Below are 21,570 nucleotides of genomic sequence, written 5' to 3' on the forward strand. Positions count from 1 at the left end.
TCCTGCTTGAGTGAAGTGCTGCTCCCTAAATCATCATGACAGCTCCAAAAAATTGAAACAAAAGAAGTGTGGCCTTAACCAGGTGTGCTCAGCTCTACTAAGTGGCTTTGTTACATCCCATCCCCCTGGACCATACCTACTGCAAACCCTTATGCGTGTGCTTCAGTTTACTACCATGAGGAGTTCAGTTGATTTCAATAGTACTATTCATGGCAGTAACATTAAGCATGGGCATAGGGGTTTGCAGGACTCGAGCCTTAGGTTGAAAGCTCTGTAGAGAAGGGAGTCGGGACCAGATTTACAAAAAGATTTAGGCACCTAAAGATGTAGGTAAGTGCTTAGTGGGATTTACCAAAATGCCTATCCCCGGTAGGTGTCTAACTCCCAATCTGGCCCTTTGGCTTCAGATTGGCCTGCGAGATACCTGGCACGCTGAGGGTATTAATGGGCAACATTTCTGGAAGAGCCGACGTCACACTGACTTTCAGTGGGATTTAGGCACATCTGAAAACGTACCCTATATGAAGGTATTATTAGGTACCTCCTTTGGCAGAGCCAGTAGCCTGGCAAACAAGGGGACCAGGTTGTACCACATCTAGACTGTCAGGCAAGCCCTTTGCTTTTTTGTTAATATTTTATTTTGTGCAACAACAAGATAAACCATTGCACAACCTTTTGGGGACTAACACACAGTTGCTATAATGGAGAATTTGAACTAGCAGTTTAGCTTGTCACCAGGTTTCACTGTTCGTTAACCCTTTGGTAGGAAGACACAAGTAGCTGGCTAGCCCCCTTGTAAGCACCACTGGGAATGAAATGTTGCTCCTGCACAGACAAAGTAGCAGTATCATTCATACCTTTTCTTTGTCACTTGCTTCCCTGGAGACTGTTGAGCCCTGATAAGAACAAAAGAAATGGGACATAGTTCACCATGAGCAGCCATCAGCAGAATTTAAATTGACCATCACGAGGGGTAAAAGTACAAGATTCAGTTTATTTTTTTAAAATGCTTCTTTGCTCCTGATGAAGAGGTAACCTCACAAAAATGTATTTTGAAAACATCATATAAAGGCAGCAGACAATGGTCTGAGCTGGTTGGAGAATGTGTTCCCTTTTCCCTTGTTTGCAGTCTCTCTGGTACTATATCCCGTAATTTGACCAATGCAATGTGTTGCCCTGATTTTAAAAATATACGTGATCGAGAGGAGAGAGACCTGCACCTTCCTGTGAATCATCTGGTCCTGGATATTATAGGATATTATAGAATCTGAGCTACATGGCCACCGGTCTGATTCAGTACGTGAATCCCTCTCTCACTACAACCCATGCTTTGAACAGTGAGGATGAAATCCTGGCCCCAGTTGAAGTCAATGACCAACCCCCTTGAGCCAGACTCGTACTTCCACACTTTCAAGGCTCAACTTTCTCACGTCCATGACAACAGACCACGTGGTTTCTCTCTGCATTAGCACCTCCAGGAACTACACAGCTGCAAAAAGCTTCTGACCTTTGCTTTATGAAATGCAGCTCACGCTACACTATGAAGAAGTGGATTTTATCTCAATAGTATGCATCTCTCTCTCCTAGTGCAGACAAGGCAGGATAAAAAGACACACAATGAACCTTAGTGACATGCTATCAAAAGGAAAGTGAATACTTTGGTTCAGTGTTGTTTGGCCCTTAAAGTAATCCTGTCTTGGCCACAAACTGTAGGAGATAAAACACACTGTGCCTAGAACTTCCTAGCCTCGGAATTCAGCAGCTACAGAAATCAACCAGCAGGCTCTTTGAAAGTGAACTGCAAAGGAAGGATACCTTGTGTCTGCCCTTTTCTACTCTTTTATGTTGTATAAAGGGAACCTCAATATTAGAAGTACCAGTCCCAACTGCACTGCTGGAGCTGAAGGACTGTCAAGCTTTAGTGGAATAGGAAGGTCCTGGATCTGAGTTATGGGACTTATTCAGTATCTCTTCCCTCTTCAACTAGGGGCTGGCACGGATGCCACTCATGTTTCAGCCTAAAGAGATGTCCTCATCCAGGTCCACCAAAGCTTGACAAAGTCCTTCAGCAAAAAGGGAAGTCAGGACCTTATCGATCTAGTGTGAAAAACAATTTAAGAATGCTTCATAAAGCAACAGGAAGGGAGTCCTATACAGGGAGAGGTATTTGTTTTTAAAATTCGCCTCACTGACCACGTATGGACTGGCCGCTTTCAGAGCCTTACCTTCAGATCATACTTCCGATGCACAGTCAACCTGTGACTAAATACGTTCCTGGTGACTACCATGTAGGTTTCCACTCCATCCACGGTGAGTCTGTACATGCCTAGGAACTGGGGGAGAAGGGTGTTCCCATGGCATTCCACTATAAACTGAAAGGGTGAGGAGGGGGGGGAAAAAAAAAAAAAAAAGTCACACGACAGGTCTCCAGTAGCGCACATGGTCAAAGAGAAGCTAAGCATCTACCTCCAACTAAGAATGGGGCTTTTTAATGGCCATCCTATACCTCTGCTCAAGGGAGGCAAAAGGACACACATTAAAACACAGCGGAGCGGCAGAATGGAGTGGCCATTTCCATGCACAGCAGCTGACCCAGATTACCATTTTCCCCTCTGCAAAATAGCATTTTCCTCTCCTTATCCATCTGGAAAGCTTTTCTAATCCAATGTGGAACCTTAGGAAAAGGTCTCGATTTATAGCTTTCAAGCACTGGCAAGCCTGCAGGGCAGGGATATTTACATTGTTAGGCAGGCCAAGCCTTTGGGGGAGAGGTGGAGTTAAAAATCCCATTGTGCTCCCAAAGCAACAGAAGACAACCTGTGGCCACTGGCAACATCCAGTCTCTAACCGTACAACCTCCCCTGCGCAAAGGCTGCCGGTGAGCTGTAGCTGAAGCTATGGCCATTCCATCTGAATCCAAGGGCTAGTCTCAATTCATCAGACGTGCCCCTAAGGCGTTATCCGCCACCCTCTCCTCAGGGTTCTAGACTCACCGTACCTGATGGTACTTCTTTAGTATGTTGTGCATCTCTGCTACATCTTCACTCGACACTGCCTTAATGACAAACCTCCTGTCATAGGTGGTCAGGAAACGGGCCCCGCATCGACCTTGGCTGTCACTGTTCACTGGAGCGCTTCGTGTTACAGAGTTCTGAAGGATAACAATGGAGAGGAGGGAAGAGGTTTGATCTTATCAGAGGAGATGGTAACGAGCTGCAGGCCCCCCTTTTAAAGCCAAGGCATCAGCTCAACCGGTCCAGCGGTTCTCTACCTTCTCAACGGGATAAACAGATTTCAGTGGGACTGCCTTTTTATTCTGTTTGTACAGCACCCTGGCACTTAGTACTTAATATTCTGGTCCATGACTGGACCTCCTAGACTCTACGGTAATACAAATAATGGGAGCTGTTGGATGCTCAACACTTTTAAAGGCAAGGCCACTTATTTAGGTGCCTAGATCTGGGATCTAGCACCCTGATTTTAGGCCTCCATCTGTAAAAAGCTTGCCCATCAATTTGTTAACACATATTTAATGCCAGTGATTAGCAAAGACTTCCTTGCTTCAAAACGTGTGTTAAAGAGTCATCATCTCTCACCCCTTCCGTGATGGTGCAAGGACTCACAACACATATGGTCAGAGACTCCTTCTAGTTCCTCCAGTAAAACCAAGGCCAGCCAGACTGGACATTCCTGATACATCCAGGGTATAAAAACAAGTAGGAATAAAGGGTTTTTAAAAAATGTCACTTTCTTGATCCACCGTAAAGCAGCAAAAAACTGGCACACACCTAACTGCTTAGAAATGCTCTGCAGGTCACCTTTGACCCAAAAGCCGTTCCCTGCTATTCTTGTTCTTGAGAGTTTGACCAAACGGCCTAGAGAACAGAAATACTGATTATTCTTCCAACATGCAAGAGGAGCTCTCCTTTATATTCCTGTCCCCACCCTTAGGAACAAGATGCAGCAGCTTCTCTCAATCCTCACTGCAAGATTGGAAAATCCAAACGGAACTGCCGAGTCGAGTAATCCATAACAATTCTGTTCTGCGACAAGGGTGCAATTAAATTGTTTCATCCTTTGACCACACCACTTAATGAACAGCCTCAGGTCCTAATGAAACACAATACAGTGGAGTGCTAGAAATGTGGAGACTGCAATTTACGTAGTAGCCACAGAAGACATCTATTCTAGGCTGTTTTCCCTACCCCTTAAAGATTCCCACCATTGTGATCTTAGTCCGGTTTTACTGGTGATAGCTGAAGTGGGGGACAGCCAGTGTTCTGGTGGCTGCCAGGGTTTTAATCATCATGTCATCTATACACGGGGAGCAGGGTTATATGATGTGGTGGTCAAAATGCCAGCAGATGGTCTACATTAGCACTTTCACCACTACTGCACCAGTGGGACATTTTTAGAAGTCTAGTGTAGTGAAACCTTTACAGAAAAAGCTTCCTTGGTGTCTTTATTACGATAATTTATATTGTGGTAGCACCTTAAAAGCCCAAGCCCCATCCTACAAGGCACTGTACCAACACAAAAAGAGACAGTCCCTGCCCCAAAAAATCATAGAATATCAGGGTTGGAAGGGACCTCAGGAGGTCATCTAGTCCAATCCCCTGCTCAAAGCAGGACCAATATAATGTAATGATTGGGGGAGAGGAGCTCTTGTCTCAAGATTTTCTAATCTGAAAACTACCACATGGATTTTTCTTCTATTTGTGGGGTTGGCTAGCCCCTCCTTGGTTGAGACTATTGATCAAGCTTTCAGCCCGAAGCAAATATTCTTGGCAGCCTTTGAAACTGAGCTGCTATTGGTATCCCTAAATGGCCCCCTCAAGGATTGAACTCACAACCCTGGGTTTAGCAGGCCAAAGCTCAAACCACTGAGCTATCCCTCCCCCCTAAAACTTGCAGTCTAAGCAACCTTGGCAGGTAACGGACTGTAATCTTCTGTTCTGATCTTTCCCCATTTCTCTTTGCTGCATGCCTGTAGCTGAGCATTTGGTCTAAGCTATCATACCGACATCCTCCTCAATCCATAACGAGTTAACATAACGAGCGTTTGTCACTTCGCCCTTACCCATTACTGCAGTGTCCCCTTGCTGCAACTGCTCTGCAAGAACAGCTGGTTTGCACCTTTCCCGCTTCTATCATCATACCATGTGTATGTGCTGGGCGCTGCACATACACACAGGAAGAGACTGTCCACGACCCACTGAACTCGCTACTTAGAGAGAGAGAGAGAGGAGGGATTGTCCTCCCCATTTCACAGGCTGGACAGTTCAGGCACAGAGAGATGAATTGCCTTGCCCAAGGTCCAACAGAGATTCTGCAGCAAAACCAGGAACTGAATACTGATCTCTCTTCTAGCTACAAGGCCATCCTTCCTCTTTTAAAGATCAACTCCACCCCCCCTCCCCGCAGCCCTGTACATTGTTTTATGTATATGAGCAAAATCATCATTTTATTAGACTCTGAAGCATTCCATTTTATTTTGCTATGGTCTTATATCTACCCACACAAGCTAAACCTCACACCTGTACATGTGCTTCGAAATGCACATCAGGATGAAGGATGCTATGTCGCCAAAAGCACGTGTGCTTTTCTGGATACCAGTTACAGACAACAACATCCCATATGTTTATGCCAGTAATTACTACTGCTCTCTCTCCTCCACTCATGGAGCTTTTTTAAAGCATACCAGCAGAGGGAGCCTGCTTTTCTGCTTCTGTGGAGCATGGGACATGGAGCAAACAGAGCCTGCTGTGAACTAGGGGGGTTTCCAGTTGCAAACTAAAAAATAAGCTGAGAGGAGAGATTTTTCATTTTCGAAGGAAGCATTTAAATGCACCTCACTTTAATGCAGAAGGGGAAAAACTCACTTCCTGCCAATGGCCTTGAAACCATCAGGGAAAGCGGGGAAGGGAGAGGGACATGGGGGAATTGCTTCTTGCTGACATTTGCAGCTTAGTAGGTGCTGTGTGGGCTAACACGCATCATCTCAAAAAACAGCAGTTGCCACCATCAAGCCCATTTCTCTTTTTTTAGAGGAGACAGGAAGCAGAAATGCCGACCATTTGTAGTCATGTAGAGATCCTGTCGTGACACTCTTTTTTACTTTATTCTCTCTCCCCCATAGAGTAGGGATAATAAAAATGTAGCTTCCTGGGCAAACTCCCACTCAAATAATTACGTTCTACCTGCCTGAAACCCCACTGAAATTTCAAATGAATGCAGCATTCTTTACGTCCTGTCCGACACGGCCTCAGTCCAATGGAGTGCTGCTAAACAGCTGACACTGTCCCACCCCAGAGATGGGAGAAAGGATTCCTGTAGAGTGACGGGCACTACATAAATGACAGATTAGGCAAGAGAGGGAAGTGACGCAATGATGGTGTTCCCAGATAGGTTACTCTGTATTACTCAGAATCACTTCCTAAGAAACGAGCATCTAGGCTACATAAAAACATGCTAAGGCAGATTAGCCACAGGACAAAAATAACGATGCAAAGAAAGCAGCTAACAAACAGATGTAAGAGGCACGCTGAATTGTGTGAAGCCAACACCCATACAGTTATTTCTTACAGCCAACCCGCTACACATCAGCTGGAGTTCGGATAGCTTTGTCCAACCTTCTGCCTCAAGATTTGGATAAAGCCTGGCACGAAATCATGCCAATGGGCTAGGCGACAGCACTTCCTCTGCCAGTACAAGGCAATCACTGTACAGAGAATGTCTGACAGCAGGAGGTGAAAAAAAAAATAAAGGCTGGCATAGTCCATACCACTGAAAGGAGCGACTAGTCATCTCTAGTGACTGGCTTATGTGGGTTCTCTCCAGATGTCACCGAGATTCCAAAGATGATACTGTAACCAATCAGTGGCCTCCTGTTGACACCCCTCACAAGGCTGCACATCACAGCCACTCAGACCTTCACAGTGACTTCAGAGAGAGAACTCCGATCCTCCTGCTCAGAGCCCACAGCCCCCCAGTATTTCGGCTGACATGGCTCCGTTAGCAGCACTGGGCCCTGACATGCAGTTGTGTCCAGTATTAGCGCGCGGACGCGCACTACGGCATTTCCATCTTTAGTATTTAAAAAGCAACGTCAACGACCTTAGCGCCATTTTTTCCACTTGGTTTCGTAATACCAGCAGCCAAGGGTTCCTGGACACTTTACACATATTCTGCTTTTCACGGGATGATCTCAGAATTCCTTACCATCATTAAGGGCTTTCATTGGGTGGTTTGAGAATATCCGCATTTTTATCAACGGGAAAACTAAGACTGACATAAGAATTCCTATTCACACAGTGAATCTGTGACAGAGCTGAGATTTGAGTCCAGGAGACCTGACTTTTGTTCCTTTGCTAACCACTAGACTCCACTGCTCTTCATACCAACATGCAGGCAAGAGATTAAGTGCAAGCAGAGTGGGGGCACAGGGAAAAGGTGGGTTTCCACTGCAAGCCTTTTCAGAGCTTATCATAGTAAATAAAAGGTTATGAAAAATACCCAACAGCACCTGTTAGAGAAATTCCTTATTTGTGATGGAACCCAGTGTAACAGAATAATAAAACCAGGCTCTTATACAGTAGATGCTCATTAGGAGCAACATAGCAATGCCTTTTGCTGTGTTGCTCCTAAGCGGCTGTTGCTGTTATGGGGAGTGTTGACAATTCGCAGTAGGGAAAACGTTCCCAGGGGAAATGTTGCTCGTAAGTCATGGTTGCTCTTCCCAGGTGTTACTGCAAACAAGCGTCTACTGTAGAGCATTTTTCATCAGTGAATCTCAAAGCTCCAAACTTAGGGTGTCCCTAAACCTCCACCTGCCAGAAGCTGGGATGGATCATGCAATAATTACCCTGTTCTGTTCATTCCCTCTGAAGCATCTGGCACCGTCCACTGTCAAAAGACAGGATACTGGGCTAGATGGACCATTGGTCTGACCCAGTGTGGCCACTCTGATGTTCTTAAAGTGTTTTAGCAAAGGACGGTAATATCATTATCCCTGTTTTAAAGATGGGGAAACTGAGGCACATGGCAAGGAAGTGACTTGCCCAAGGTCACCCAGCAGGCCAATGGCAGAACCAGAAATAGAACGCCACTCTCCCAAGGGCCAAAACTCAAGAAAGCATGTGCACCAGAAAAACACAATGTCCGAGAGATAAGATGAAAGGAATATTCCATCACAAGCAACTTCCAGGAGAGATTGTGCGTGCTGCATAGTTAATCATTCAACTGTAACTGTGAAGTACTCGGCATGCTCCTTGTGCGTGTACATACACACACACACACACACACACACACACACAGCTCCTCACCCTCCAACAGGATCTCTCTTTATAGTCCCCTCTGCTCCATCTCCAAAGCAGCAGATGGGCTGTCACAGCAGCTAGCGGTATGAAATGTGGTCATGGAACTGCAGCCACTGTTGATTTCTCACTGTGATGAACCGTCTATTGCAGAAGAGAAGCAAAGAAAACTGTTGCTTCTGCCATAGGAAATCTGCTCTGCTCTGTGAAAACAGCCTGTGTGTGTCCATTCTGACTGGGTGTGCAATAAGGCAGCAGACTAGAAGGGAGTCTAACAAGTGTGGGGGAAGGGTATCAGGAAAGAGGCTTCTCCTGAAACATAGTTACAGAAAAAACCCTCAAAATCAAAGTTCATCAAGAGCCCTGTCATGCTCCTAAGAGGAGGGAATTGCACTTACATAGCCTTTTCCATCCAGAGATCTCAATGTGCTGCACAGACCACGTTCTACAGCTGAAGAAATTAAGGCAGAGGGGTTAAGTGACAAGCCCAAGGTCACACAGCAAGACAGTAGCAGAGTGGCAAACAGAACACAGGCACCCCTGGCTCCTAGTCTCATGCTGTAACCACTCTGTCTCTCTTCTCAACGCGCTTCTAATAAGGCTTACAGGACATGAAGCTATCTTGCTGTAGAAACTGAGACCTGACTCTTACAGTAGAAGAATAACTGGGAAAAACCTTTAAAACAGTTAACCAATGTAAGGCTAAGGAAAGGTGCTGGACTGACAGCTCTGAAGTCTGAAAGATTAAGGACAGCAAGAAAACAAGCAGCTTAGACCTCCACCATGATGCCCACTGGCAATGTGTCAACTCAAATCTGGACAGATCCATTGTACAGGGGCATTCCATTTCCACGGCCCATTCGATCTCTCGGTGATGCTGACAACAACGGGTCAGAGCAGCACTGACATATGTTCCCCTCCGGGCCCCTGAAGTAGGAAATGAGAAACTGGACAGAGTAGCTCTCAATCCCCCACCCTGATGAGCTCTGCGCTGTCATCCAAAGGAATAATAATGGCAGTTACACCTTTGCTTCCAATGCTGTCTGGGGTGAGAAAACAAATCTCATTACACTAGCCTCGAAACACGTCGGAGGAGGGTGGGTGATAACTGAGAAATAATGAGAGTGTACTGTGATGATCTTTCTGAAAAATATTGCCAGGATACCAGAAAACATTAAGTGGGTGAAGTGCTGGGGGAGAGAGAATTTTTACAAGGCGACCATATTCGTGAAAACACAATCAAATATCAGGCTTCATCAATATATTGTTCCAGTGCTGCAGGTTTCAAAGAATATGTCAGTACACAACAGCGGACCACTGCTGGCCCGATGCCAACAGTTATCCACTCCTGCAGAGCTGCAAAGAGAAGATGTTTTAATTACCTGACACTCACACTGCTAAAGGTCAGGCTGCCATCAAAGCCTTCCTTTTTTTAAATCTGTTTTATCTAATTTAAGTAGCCTCTTATCTCCCTGCCTGTTAAGTATCTTCAGAACCAAAAACTACAAAGAAGAAGGGAAGCTCAGTTACATCCCAGTGAGTTGCAACCACTCTGACAACCAGGTTTAAGCCAAACTGCAGGACACAATGGGCCGTTCCCCTCCCTGCCCCCACCTCTGAGACAGGTTTGAATGGTCACAGCTGTGCTGTTAGGACAGGTCCCAAACACAGAGCATCTTGATAAAACCCTAGTACAAAAATAATCACTCAGCACTTTAACTTTGTTGAAGAGGCCCCCAAACCTGCAAACTCGACACGCCCCCTTTCCACTGCTGCTCTTTTAGAAACCTGCAAAACCAAACTTTGCATGAATTTCGATATTTGCAATCTCCACAAGTGGGTTTTTTCCCCCATACCTGATAATCTTGATCGTCAATCCCAAATCGTTCGCGGAGGTTTCGGAACACCATCGGGCAGTACTCCTTAAATTTAAAACGGCTTGGCAAGTTTTCCCTAAGACAAACAGCAAGACGTTATTCAAGTGCAGCAAATTATTGTAGTACAATTTTCAAAGCTATTTTCCTGCTCTAAGCTCCTACCACTTTAACACTAGCCCCGGAAGTGTTTCAATTACCTACTTCTCCTCCATTCTCAGATTTGTGTTTTCCTGAATTATCATTCTGTGTGTTCCCTAATAGCCTCATTCTGCAAATGCTTACCTGTACTATGCATCTGGTCGTATTAAATTCTGTAGGTTTTAGGCACTATGATAATACATAAGAAATAATAACTCATGAAAAGTTACCAGCGTACATAAGTGTTTTCAGGGTCTGGCCCTTAGTTTGCAAGCTCTTTGGGAGAGGGTGTACTTCTTATATGGTTGTGAAGGACTGTGTAAATTCACAGTGATGTGCGCTTTTATCAATCATTATTATCCGATCTACTCCGCGCTGATTAGGCCTCAGCTGGAGTAGTGTGTCCAGTTCTGGGCACTGCATTTCAAGTAATATGTGGACAAATTGGAGAAAGTCCAGAGAAGAGCAACAAAAATGATTAAAGGTCTAGAAAACCTGACCCACGAGGGAAGACTGAAAAAATTGGGTTTGTTTAGTCTGGAGAAGAAGACAGAGGAGACATACAGTTTTCAAATACATAAAAGGTTGTTACAAGGTGGAGGGAGAAGAATTGTTCTTCTTAACCTCTGAGGAGAGGACAAGACGCAATGGGCTTAAATTACAGCAAGGGAGGTTTAGGTTGGACATTAGGAAAAACTTCCAAACCGTCAGAGTGGTTACGCACTGGAATAAATTGCCCAGGGAGGTTGTGGAATCTCCATCATTGGAGATTTTTTAAGAGCAGGTTAGACAAACACCTGTCAGGGATGGTCTAGATAATACTTGGTCCTGCCATGAGTGCAGGGGACTGGACTAGATGACCTCTCGATGTCCCTTCCAGTCCTATCATTCTATGATTATGAAAGCCTAATCCAAAACCATGGTAGGATTCTATTCAAAGGCCAAAATAAAAGTCTCACACAAAAGCTCAGAGTCCACATTCCCAACTGTATTGTGGCATTTCCAATCAGCAGCACAATGCACTTCTGTTCTCAATGCTTTAGAAGCTGCATGCATCATTTTTACCCTTTTGCAGGTAAGGGAATGGAAGCGTGTAGCTGTGGAATGACTTGTTCATGGGCACAGGGAGAGTAAGTGATCCAGGTCTCGTACTTCTGTTTCCGTGCCCTAACCATTGACAGCACAGCTTCCTTAATCCAGAACAAAGTTTTCAAGCAACGGACCATAGAGTCTGAGATGTGTCTACAGAAACCAGTTGGTCCCCGGAGGCTAATTTGGGCAAGTGTTATTTGTCTTTTTTGACCACATGGTAGAATGATTCTCCCCTGTCTACAAGCCCAGATTTGATGGAGAAATTCTTCCCTTTCCTCTTTCTTTGTTGCTTTTGTTCTGCTGAATAATTCAGATGTCCCCTGTAATACATCATGACTGTTTAAGATGAAAAGCTGGGGGAACCGGTCCTCTAGTTTCAGAGCAGATCTTCGGGACTGATAAAGCAAGGTAAGGAGGAGGTCAGTTAGTGGCAAGTGCTTAACGGTCAGAAGACAAAGGAGAGTGGATGAATCTGCTCCAGTCTTGTGCCTCTTAATGCAAGATTCTCTCACGCAGCCCACCCCTCAATTGAGGCAGCATGGGAGGCTCAGAGCCAGGTAACATATTGCCACTCCCGATATCAGTTACATCTATTGTTTCCGAGCACTTCCAAACACAGGATCTTTGGTGGTCTCTGTCCAGTTCCCACGGACAAGAGTCCACATCTCAAAGCCCCCCAGAGCAACTGGCTCCCTTGTCAGCAACCTCAGCAGAGAGAAAAGAACCAAAGGGGTTGTGCAGAATGAACCCCCCACACACACACGCACTCTCCTAGAGGTGGTCTCGCTGGGGCAGGTTTGAGGCAGACAGGTCAGGCAGGGTGGGAAGAGGAGAGAGAACTTCAGCCTCGGGGTGTTGGATTAACAGCCCTCCACAAGCACTAAAACAAATTCAACCCAATCCAGCAACTACACATCTGTGATTACAGCGATAGCTTTTCCTTATCATAGCATCAACAGCACATCTGCATCACCATTCTTCCCACCACTGGAGTGACCAAGGCCAAACCACAAGGTAGCGTGGCACAGACAGTCACAATACCCACTTCCCTGCTTGGCAGGTTTGGCATGTCACGTAGGGGAGCATATTTCAAATCATGACAGATTCTCTCTTTACAACCAGGCGTGGAAACATCTGAACTGGTCACTACCAATCCTCAGGGAGAGCGGAAACTCTTTACAGACAGAATGAACAGTGAGGGGTGGGAGAGGTGAAACCACACCTACTTACTTGTTGAAAAGATGATTGTCCACTTTAATCTTACTGTAGGCTTTAAAGTCATCTGGCATTAACATGACAGGGACAGGAACATTGCTTAGTTCATTGATCTGTAAGAGAAAGGAAAACCAACAAGACTCAGAACTTGAATCATGATCTCCTGTCATCATCAGTGGGTTTACTGGTGATCCCAGAAAGCTATGGATGTTGTTGAATACTTGCTAGAAACTGATTTGGAAGCAATACAGTTCACTCAACTTTTAGAGCATATATCTGTGCTGAACAGATCTGGGAAAGTGCTGTGGTTTCAAGTTTAAAAGGGCATTATACATACTTGCCAGTGACGTGGCAAGTACGTTTCCAGCCAACCTCTGCTCTGCATTATTCTAAGGCAGCTACAATTTGTTAACCTTCTATTGATCACCCACGATAGGATTCGAGAACAAAGATTTAACCATGTACTGCAAGGCATCACTCAGATTTTCTATTTTTACACTCCTCTCTCTTTAGGTCAAAAGCCGCACTGGCAACAAACTCCATAGCTAGTTGTCACTGTTATAAATAATGGGTTGGACAGTGACGGAGGTTCTGGACTGCTTCTCTCTAGCCAATACAGCTGTCTCAGCGATACCAGCTCCTTCCTTTGCTGTCTGTTGTAGTTCTTATCCCACACTCCCCCAAAGGATGAATCACTCCACTGGCTCTCTGTTCATGTGTGGCAACCACAGGAATATATGGAAACAGGCAACTGGGTATTCAGCTGCCACGCTGCAGAACAGCGACTTTTGAGAAAGCCAGGTATGAACATTCAGCCTGTTGCACCACGGGCTGAAACAGCTCGTAGTAAAACGGGAAGGCTACATGTGGTTACAATATGCTCAGTGAACCAACTTGATAAGAAATATCAAAGCGTGATTGTCCCCAGTGACGCACTGAAATATTCTTCGCAAGCATGGCTCGCTAAGCAATGCCCTCCATTTCAGCTTTACCTAAACCCCCAAGTTTGCTCAGACTAAGACAAGTCCAATCGTTATTCGTTAATTCGGAATTCACAGCGGCCACATCAGTCCCAACTCACTGGTCTGGTATTAACACCGTGGATTTACAAAGTAATTCCACCGCAATTCAATTATCTTTGTTATTTTAAAATGTGCCAGCTCCAATCTGGTAATACTTGAAGAGAAGCAGCCTGCCCTTGTAGTTAAGGCAGTGGGCTGGGAGTCAGGAGACCTGGGTTCTGATCCTGACTTTCAGAATCCTTGGATAAGTCACTTAACCTCACGGCGCCTCAGTTTCCCCATGTGTAAAATGGGGCCGATATATCTCTACCTCCTGGGGAGACTGCAAGGTTTAATTCATTGTTTGCAAAGACCACGGAGATCTGCTGATGGAAAGCACTAGAGATGGCCAGAGGATTATCCAAACCGTTCTAATATCTTAGCAAACAACCACTGAACAGACAAGTATTTTTCACATCTCTTTTCCCATTGTTGCCAATGAAAGAAATGCATGTAAACTGGGGAATCAAACCCTGGACTGCATTTTCACTGCAAAGTCAGGTGTGTTACCAAGGGAAAAGAGAACTATTAAAGAGAAAAACCCTGGGAATCAGCAATGAGGAGGAAAGTAAAAGGGCCATTGTCTGGTTAAAATTTGAAAGCAGAAGCTCTTTAAAGCACTGCCCAGTATTTACTCTGTAGCAGCATCAGGGGATGGTACCCACTTACATAAAGTGCTTTGTTGTACCATACAGATGAATGAATAAATAATGTTACATGCTGCCTATCATTTGTAAATTGCAATGGAGTGAAGAGACTGATACTCTCACTGCATTTCCTGAAAGCCTGATCCTGGACAAGGCAGATACTGAGGGCTGTGTGTAGAAGTGCAAAGTGAAAGGCGATGACCCAGGTGGGGGGTGCGGCAGACCCTCAATTCTGCGTTAATAAGAGGCGCTGCTTGCAGCTTCCAAGTTATCCTGCCTAGGAGGAGGGAACTACTAAATCGCCTCTCCTGAGACACACCCTTTTCAGCCCTTTTTTATCCTGCGCCATGGTGAGAGCTGGCAAGCCATAATCTGCTTGTTCTAGCACAGAGCTCAGAAAGGGTGCCAAAGGCAGCATTACAGTGCTGTTCAGAGCCACACAGGTATCCAAAGCCAATGGCTGCGAGGAAAAGTGTATCTGGAGATGGCTAAGCTTTATGTATGAACTGCTCCCTGACGGGAGGCAAAAAGATTTCAGCCTGACCTTTGTCTCTCCTGGCTACTGCCGCAGTGGCTTTACCTGGTACAGCCCTTTCGACTGTCAGGTGTGATTTGCAGAGGCTACTCCAATGCTCGTTCAAAGCACGCCCTGCCCCACAGAACAGCGCCTCAGCGTCAACGTCCAAGGGACGAGTCCTTCGCTGGCAGCCTCCTCCCCAAGCCAGCTGCACTCACTGGACGCCGCCACCAGCTTTTGGATACTGAGTTGAGGGTCAGCAGAGAACAGCCATCACACATGAACGGGGTGTGATTTTATTCTGGATGGCACTGGATCACAGCTCAACTGTTCATGAGTGCCAGGTGTAGCCCAGCACCACATCTAAAGCCAGTGGAATGATGTGGTCAGACATTTAGACACCGCAAAAAGAAAAGGAGGACTTGTGGCACCTTAGAGACTAACAGATTTATTTGAGCATAAGCTTTCGTGAGCTACAGCTCACTTCATCGGATGTTGTAGCTCACGAAAGCTCATGCTCAAATAAATCTGTTAGTCTCTAAGGTGCCACAAGTCCTCCTGTTCTTTTTGCAAATACAGACTAACACAGCTGCTACTCTGAAACCTGTCTTTATAAAGAGTTACTTATGCTTCATAGCTCCCTTGAAAGGAGGGTATTACAATCCCATGCTGAACATGGGAAGTGACTTGCCCTGAGATGACAGGGCCACCAGAGGATCATTACCTTACGAAGTGATCAACAGAATAAAGAGCTGAACAGGTGTTTCTAGTCCCTGCTGTTCACAAGCTATTTGCCTCTGAAACTATGTCAGGTCTCCACTGGTCCCTCATTCTTGGCACCAGTCCAGGATTGAATATAGCAAATCCCAGACCTTCGACTAGTGTAACCCGCACACCTTGTTACTATAACAGATAGCTGCCATATTTTACATCCTTTTTTAGGATTTGAAGGACAGGAAAAAAACCTATTGCCCTCACATTGCCTTTGAAAGCTCAAGTCAGAACCATTACTACTGGTTTTCTGTGCATCCATCTTTTCCCACCAAGTCACAAGAACGTAAGAGCTGACCTACTGGGTCAGATCAAGGTCCATCTTGCCCAAGATCCTGTCTCTGGCAGTGGCCTGCACCAAAGCTTCAGGGGCAGCGTATAGAACAGGGCAACTATAGAGTGATCCACTCAGTCTTCCACTCCCAGCTTCTGGCAGTCAGAGGTTTAGGGTCACCTTGAGCACAGACTTGCACCCCTGACCATCCTGGCTAATAGCCATTGAACTCTAAAAGTCCCCCCCAAAAAGACCAACCAACCATGCGTCTTCCAAAGGGCCTGTTAAGCATAGTCCTCTCAGAGGAGAGAGACACTAGATGTTAAATCTTGACCAAATAAAAGTGGAACTACAAAGGCATGCTACAGTATGAACGTATTTATACTGCTCTCATCGCCATAGTACCTGAGTGCCTTCCAACAGGGCATTAAATAAGGTGACTAACATCTGTCGTGTCTGTTCTCTCATCCGCTCCCCAGGGAGAGGCGTGTGTGCAGACGCACGTTACTATGAATTTGTGCCACAGAAAGCAAAATCAAAGAACGGTGCACTTGGCACAGAAGGTGGCGAGGTTTGTGATGGTCCCTGGCTCCTGGGGCAGTTCATTCTAGTGTGTTGGGCCAGCCCCCGAGAAAGTTGTCTCCTGCACAGATGAGCTTTACCCTTATTGTAGAAACTCCCTTTGTGCCAGAGGAGTGAAGTTATCAGCTACAGTCTGTATCTCATAGTTTTAGGTGATCTTTTAGATGTCTCCTGGGCCCAGGAGACAAGAACCAGAATTTTGAACCTGACTCAATATTCTGTGGGAAGCCAGTGGAGGAAGAAGGGGACAGATTTGATGTGTTGGCTGTAGCATGGCATCCCTAACTTGTTTGCCAGAAGCTGGGAACAGGTGACAGGGGCTGGATCACTTGATTCCCTGTTCTGTCCATTCCCTCTGGGGCACCTGGCACTGGCCACTGTCAGAAGACAGGACACTGGGCTAGATGGACCTTTGGTCTGACCCAGTATGGTCATTCTTATGTTCGCTGAAGAGACACTGAGATTCACCTTTCAGTCAGTGCATTTGCTGACTAATCTAATCCCATCCGTTTACATGATAGCTACTGTCCTAGACCATAAGCACTCAGGGCAGGGATGTCTTCATATCCGTTTGTAAAATGCCTGGCGCACTGTTGGCCCTCTACAAGTTGTTTCCCACCATTCTCCTCCCCTCATCTCCTCCCACCAAAAAGACCTTTTAGAAGAAATCTGTTCTTGGGCAGTCCTGAAAAATAAATGGTCACTTTACATGGCCCATTATGCCTTTTTAAATTGCCATTGAACTTTCTATTCCCATTCCAGGCAGGACCACAGTAAAGACTCAAATGGGACACTCAACGCCCCCAGCCCTGTCAGTAAAGGAGTGCCAGTAAAAGGGGCATACCCTACTGCTGCTGCCCATTCTGTACCTGGTCTGTTGTATTTTTGCCAGGGTTTAGTCAATCTGGCATCAATCCCCTTCCCCAGAATCCTATTGTAAATTCAGATTTAAATAGAATGACACATGCCAGTCATCATCATGATCAATTTAAAACAAAACCCACCAGATGCATGAGAATCTGGAGGGCAGATTATAGAATTTAGCAGCAGGTCACACTTTAGATCGAACTATTTGACAATGTCTCAGACGGAAAAGTCACCGCAACAAGGAGCGAACGCTTCTGGTTTCACCTGAGTGCAAGCACAATACCACCAACTAGGACATGCAATATCCTCCTTTGTACAAGATAAAATAAAAACGGCTTGTATTGCTCTGTAAATACACAAGCGGAGCAAGCGGTGGTATTCTTTAGAGCCTTGAATTCTTGGGCAGCAGTAATCAATAGGATTCTAGGTTTATTTGCAGTGGGTAATTCATCCTTATTAGCAAGGGTGATTTCTTATTGAATAAGACATCAATATTCTGTGCAGTTCAGAGCCAGCTGTTCTCAGGATAAACAGGAAAAGCATAATTTCATTTCAAAACCCGACTCTAGCCTCAAAGTGGCAATTACCATTAGTAAATTGATGGGACAACACAATTTGTTTACAAACAAGATCCAACTGACGGAGTATCCAAGTCTATTCTCCAGGATTCTTTAGAGCAGGAATTTTCTCAGAAAATAAAAATACTTTGTTCCCCTCTAGTGCCTTTCAGCCAGGGAATGCAAACTGCTTTGCAAGCATTAATCAAGCTCCACGACACCCTCATGAGGTAGGTAAAGGATAGATGTAGGGATCGCTTTCATCAGCACTGAGATTTGACCACATCTGGAGCAGAATACAACCACTCAACAGAAGACTGCAATACAGTGCAATGGTTTAGGTCAGAAAGTGAAGAATACTGTACACAATTGAAACCCTAAGTGTGGGTTGGTTTGAGAAAATAAGAGTTTTTGTGAACTGAAGTGTGATTAATTAGACTGATTATACCATGGAACTCTTCGTAACCATTAGCAGTAAGTTTTGGTTCTGCAGCTCATCCCAGAGATGGAACCTCCTACAGGAAAACAGCCTCGAGCACCACCCTCGGATATTATTTCACTACTGATTAAGGGACAAGCATCTCCTAGTGACACTGAACACACCTCGTCCCAAAGCACCTCAGAGCTCTCCACTGACCTGGCCCAACCTTGAATAGCTTGTGAGCTGTCATGGAATCACAGCGCAGTGTGCTAAGGTTGCAGGCCATGAGATCACCCAGTCCAGTTTTTCTGATGTATCTAAGGTACTTATATGGCCCCGATCAGAGTAGCTGTCTCACAGTCTTTAACATATTTATCCTCTCAAGTCCCCTGTGAAACAGGCAAGAGCTATTATTTCCATTTTTATAGATGGAGAACTGAAGTACAGAAAACCTAAGTGACTTACCAAAGGTCACAAAGTCAATCTGTGGCAGAGTGAGGAACGGAACCATGGTCAGTATCCAGCCCACTGGACTATTTCTCCCCTCATTATCTCAAGAGAAGGTTACAAAATACATTCTGTTGCAACTTGGGGTCACAGTATGGCAAAGGTCGTTGATGCTGGTTACCAATCCTGCTGCCATACATGGCACTCACTAAAGGTCAATTACAGCCCCGGAAGAAACCATCAACATTAGGGATGTGACGAATATTGGCACATGGTAGGTTGAGTGCATCAGTTTAGTGGACTTCAAAACAGTATGTAGCAGATGCATCTCTGTGGCCGGAATTTATATAGCACACCAAAAATAACGTATGCTGCAAATCCCAGTTTTACTATTTGGATTGAATACCAAATAGCTGCCTTCTGTACTGGCTGAGCACAAAATGCCAATAATCCTGTGAGATTGGGTGGTGCTTCACTCAATAAATGGAGATTCAAGAAGAGAGAATGCTGCCATTAGCAAGATCCACAGAGACAGCATCACAAATATACAGATTTAAATGGCGGTGCACCTGCTTACACCAGATCAAAAGCCAGCCCTTTGTTCCCACCAAACGCCACAGATCTACAGCTACCATCTCACTGAACAAAGGCTAACTTGATCCGCACAGACATGGCTGTTCAACATGTAGAAACAGGGAGAGACACTCACCACCACTGGCAAACGCTAGAATCCTGTCATCTGGCATAACCAATACCTTACAATGAGAACTATGGTCTCACCACTTGTACAGAACACTGTTGATTCATGAAGTGTAGTTATCCCCTCCAAGAATGTCATCACAATTCAACATTTTCACCCCCCATCTTGATGTTCCCCTCCTCCACCCCTTACACAAACACTTTCAATCAGGTCACCTTCCTCAGTAGCATAGGGCACGGGTCACTTGCTGGTGGATTCTCTGCTCCTTGAAGTCTTTAAACCACAATTTGAGGACTTCAGTAGCTCATAGGTGTGAGGTTTTTCGCAGGAGTGGGTGGGTGAGATTCTGTGGCCTGCGTTGTGCAGGAGGTCAGACTAGATGATCATAATGGCCCCTTCTGACCTAAATATCTATGAAAAGGCTATGAAGTGATATGCAGGAGAGACACTAAATGTACAGCCAGCAATGAGAAGCCTGAATCTTCTGTTCTCCCCGAAAAGCCACGACGAGCCCCCAAAAGATGCCATCTTTAAAATGGTTTAATTCTTCAATGCAACTCATGAGCCATTCACAAATGGGACTCAATCTTTCTGGCTCGCTCTTTTTCTCCTATTTGCACAACTTTACACGCTTTTTGGAGGGGTGGAGAGGAAGGAAGGCAAGAACAAGCTTCCTCCCCCCCCACTGCAGATTCAGCTGCCAACAATCATTATTGTTGGTCCTGTCTACACAGGGCCACAAAGTATCAAAATACAGTCAAAAACCAGTTCAGACCCACTCAATTTAAATTTGGTCTAGCACAGTCAGTATGGATGAAGACAGACAGTGTTAAAGCGAGTTATAGCCTGAACTGATGTAAAAAAACTCCCAATCTGCATGCACTAATATCTCCACACACATCTACTTTTGCCCACCATCCACTGTGTTTGCATCAGCTGCTAGCAAGCCTGTTTAACCACAAGGGAGGCCTAGCTGTTACCAGAATAAATTAATGGACCCCAGGGTGTATCTTTACAAAACAAGCACACAGATTGCATAAAATGGTTGTTTGTCTGATTTGTCCATGGAACAGTTTGGCCCAACTAAAACTATTTTTGACACAACCCTCACAATCACGATTGTACCAACACATTCTGGCACTCCCAAAGGGTTTATCCAATAGGGATGTGTATTCTATAGCTATCAAGTTCATCCTTTGCAGCAAAATGGGCTCCAGAATGTAAGCTTCTAAAAAAAAAATGTCTCTAGCCCTTACAGTTGCAAAGATAACCTCGAAAATACACTTAAACTTTAGAGAGCACACAGCCTGAATAGAAGGGGTGAGGTGTGACCCACCTCATTCATCTCAAGAAGCAGTTAACTCTGAAACCTACAGACAGCAGTGACATTGCCAACACCATTAACACTCTCACTGCTGACCACTGAAGCAAACCTTCAGTCATTTTTTTTATTCCACAGTTACAAAATAAATGCCACAGGGCTACTGGAACAATATTATTCATTTTTATATTTCATAGAAACCTCTTAAATAAAAACATTTGGAGTTGTTGCAGAATTTCCTCTACAGTGCCTCAGAGACCATGGCCCTTGGAGCAGAAGTTAGATTCTGCTTGCCATATTACGGGGCCTTGCCTATGAGCAGGAGCTTATGGTACATTTTCAGGTGAGAGACAATGCACCATAGGATGGAATTAAGAAGATTGGCTGCGCTAGTACAGCTGCAAAGCTTGTGGCTTCCTGTTCACACTGGATCATTTCAGCAGAATCTGAGACAGCGTGCCAACCAGTACAACCAGTGCCCAGTACAGCATCCTGGACAATTGCTGTGCTTGGATTCAAGCCTAGTACATTCAAATACTACGTCTGTTTCAATAACTTTGGATAGGAAGATAGGACTCCACACATGACCTATAACTTCCTGGGGACAATCCCTTCAGATTTCTAACCAAGCCTTTGGAACAACCAAAGGAGAGACTGGGTTGCAGACAATCCTTCCTACATATTATACCATGCCCAGTTCAGGCTGGGACATGGCTTTGGAACTTGAGGTAGAACTGTGGCATAAATACACTGGCAGTGGACGTGATC

The 21,570-nt window shown here is 45.2% G+C and overlaps 1 protein-coding gene across 1 annotated transcript in view; it reads right to left on the minus strand.

The window, feature by feature from the left end:
* Positions 1-21,570, minus strand: part of PIP4K2B (phosphatidylinositol-5-phosphate 4-kinase type 2 beta) — a 33,085-nt gene that overhangs the window by 8,647 nt on the left and 2,868 nt on the right. Inside the window, exons 2-6 of the mRNA XM_074940841.1 lie at positions 12,653-12,750; positions 10,172-10,268; positions 2,999-3,151; positions 2,226-2,372; positions 858-896 (exon numbers count right to left, since the gene is read on the minus strand). Coding sequence (XP_074796942.1) covers positions 858-896; positions 2,226-2,372; positions 2,999-3,151; positions 10,172-10,268; positions 12,653-12,750 — 534 coding nt within the window. The remainder of the gene's footprint in view (positions 1-857; positions 897-2,225; positions 2,373-2,998; positions 3,152-10,171; positions 10,269-12,652; positions 12,751-21,570) is intronic.

Source organism: Natator depressus, chromosome 27 (assembly GCF_965152275.1).
Source record: "Natator depressus isolate rNatDep1 chromosome 27, rNatDep2.hap1, whole genome shotgun sequence".
NCBI classification, from domain to species: Eukaryota; Metazoa; Chordata; order Testudines; family Cheloniidae; genus Natator; species Natator depressus.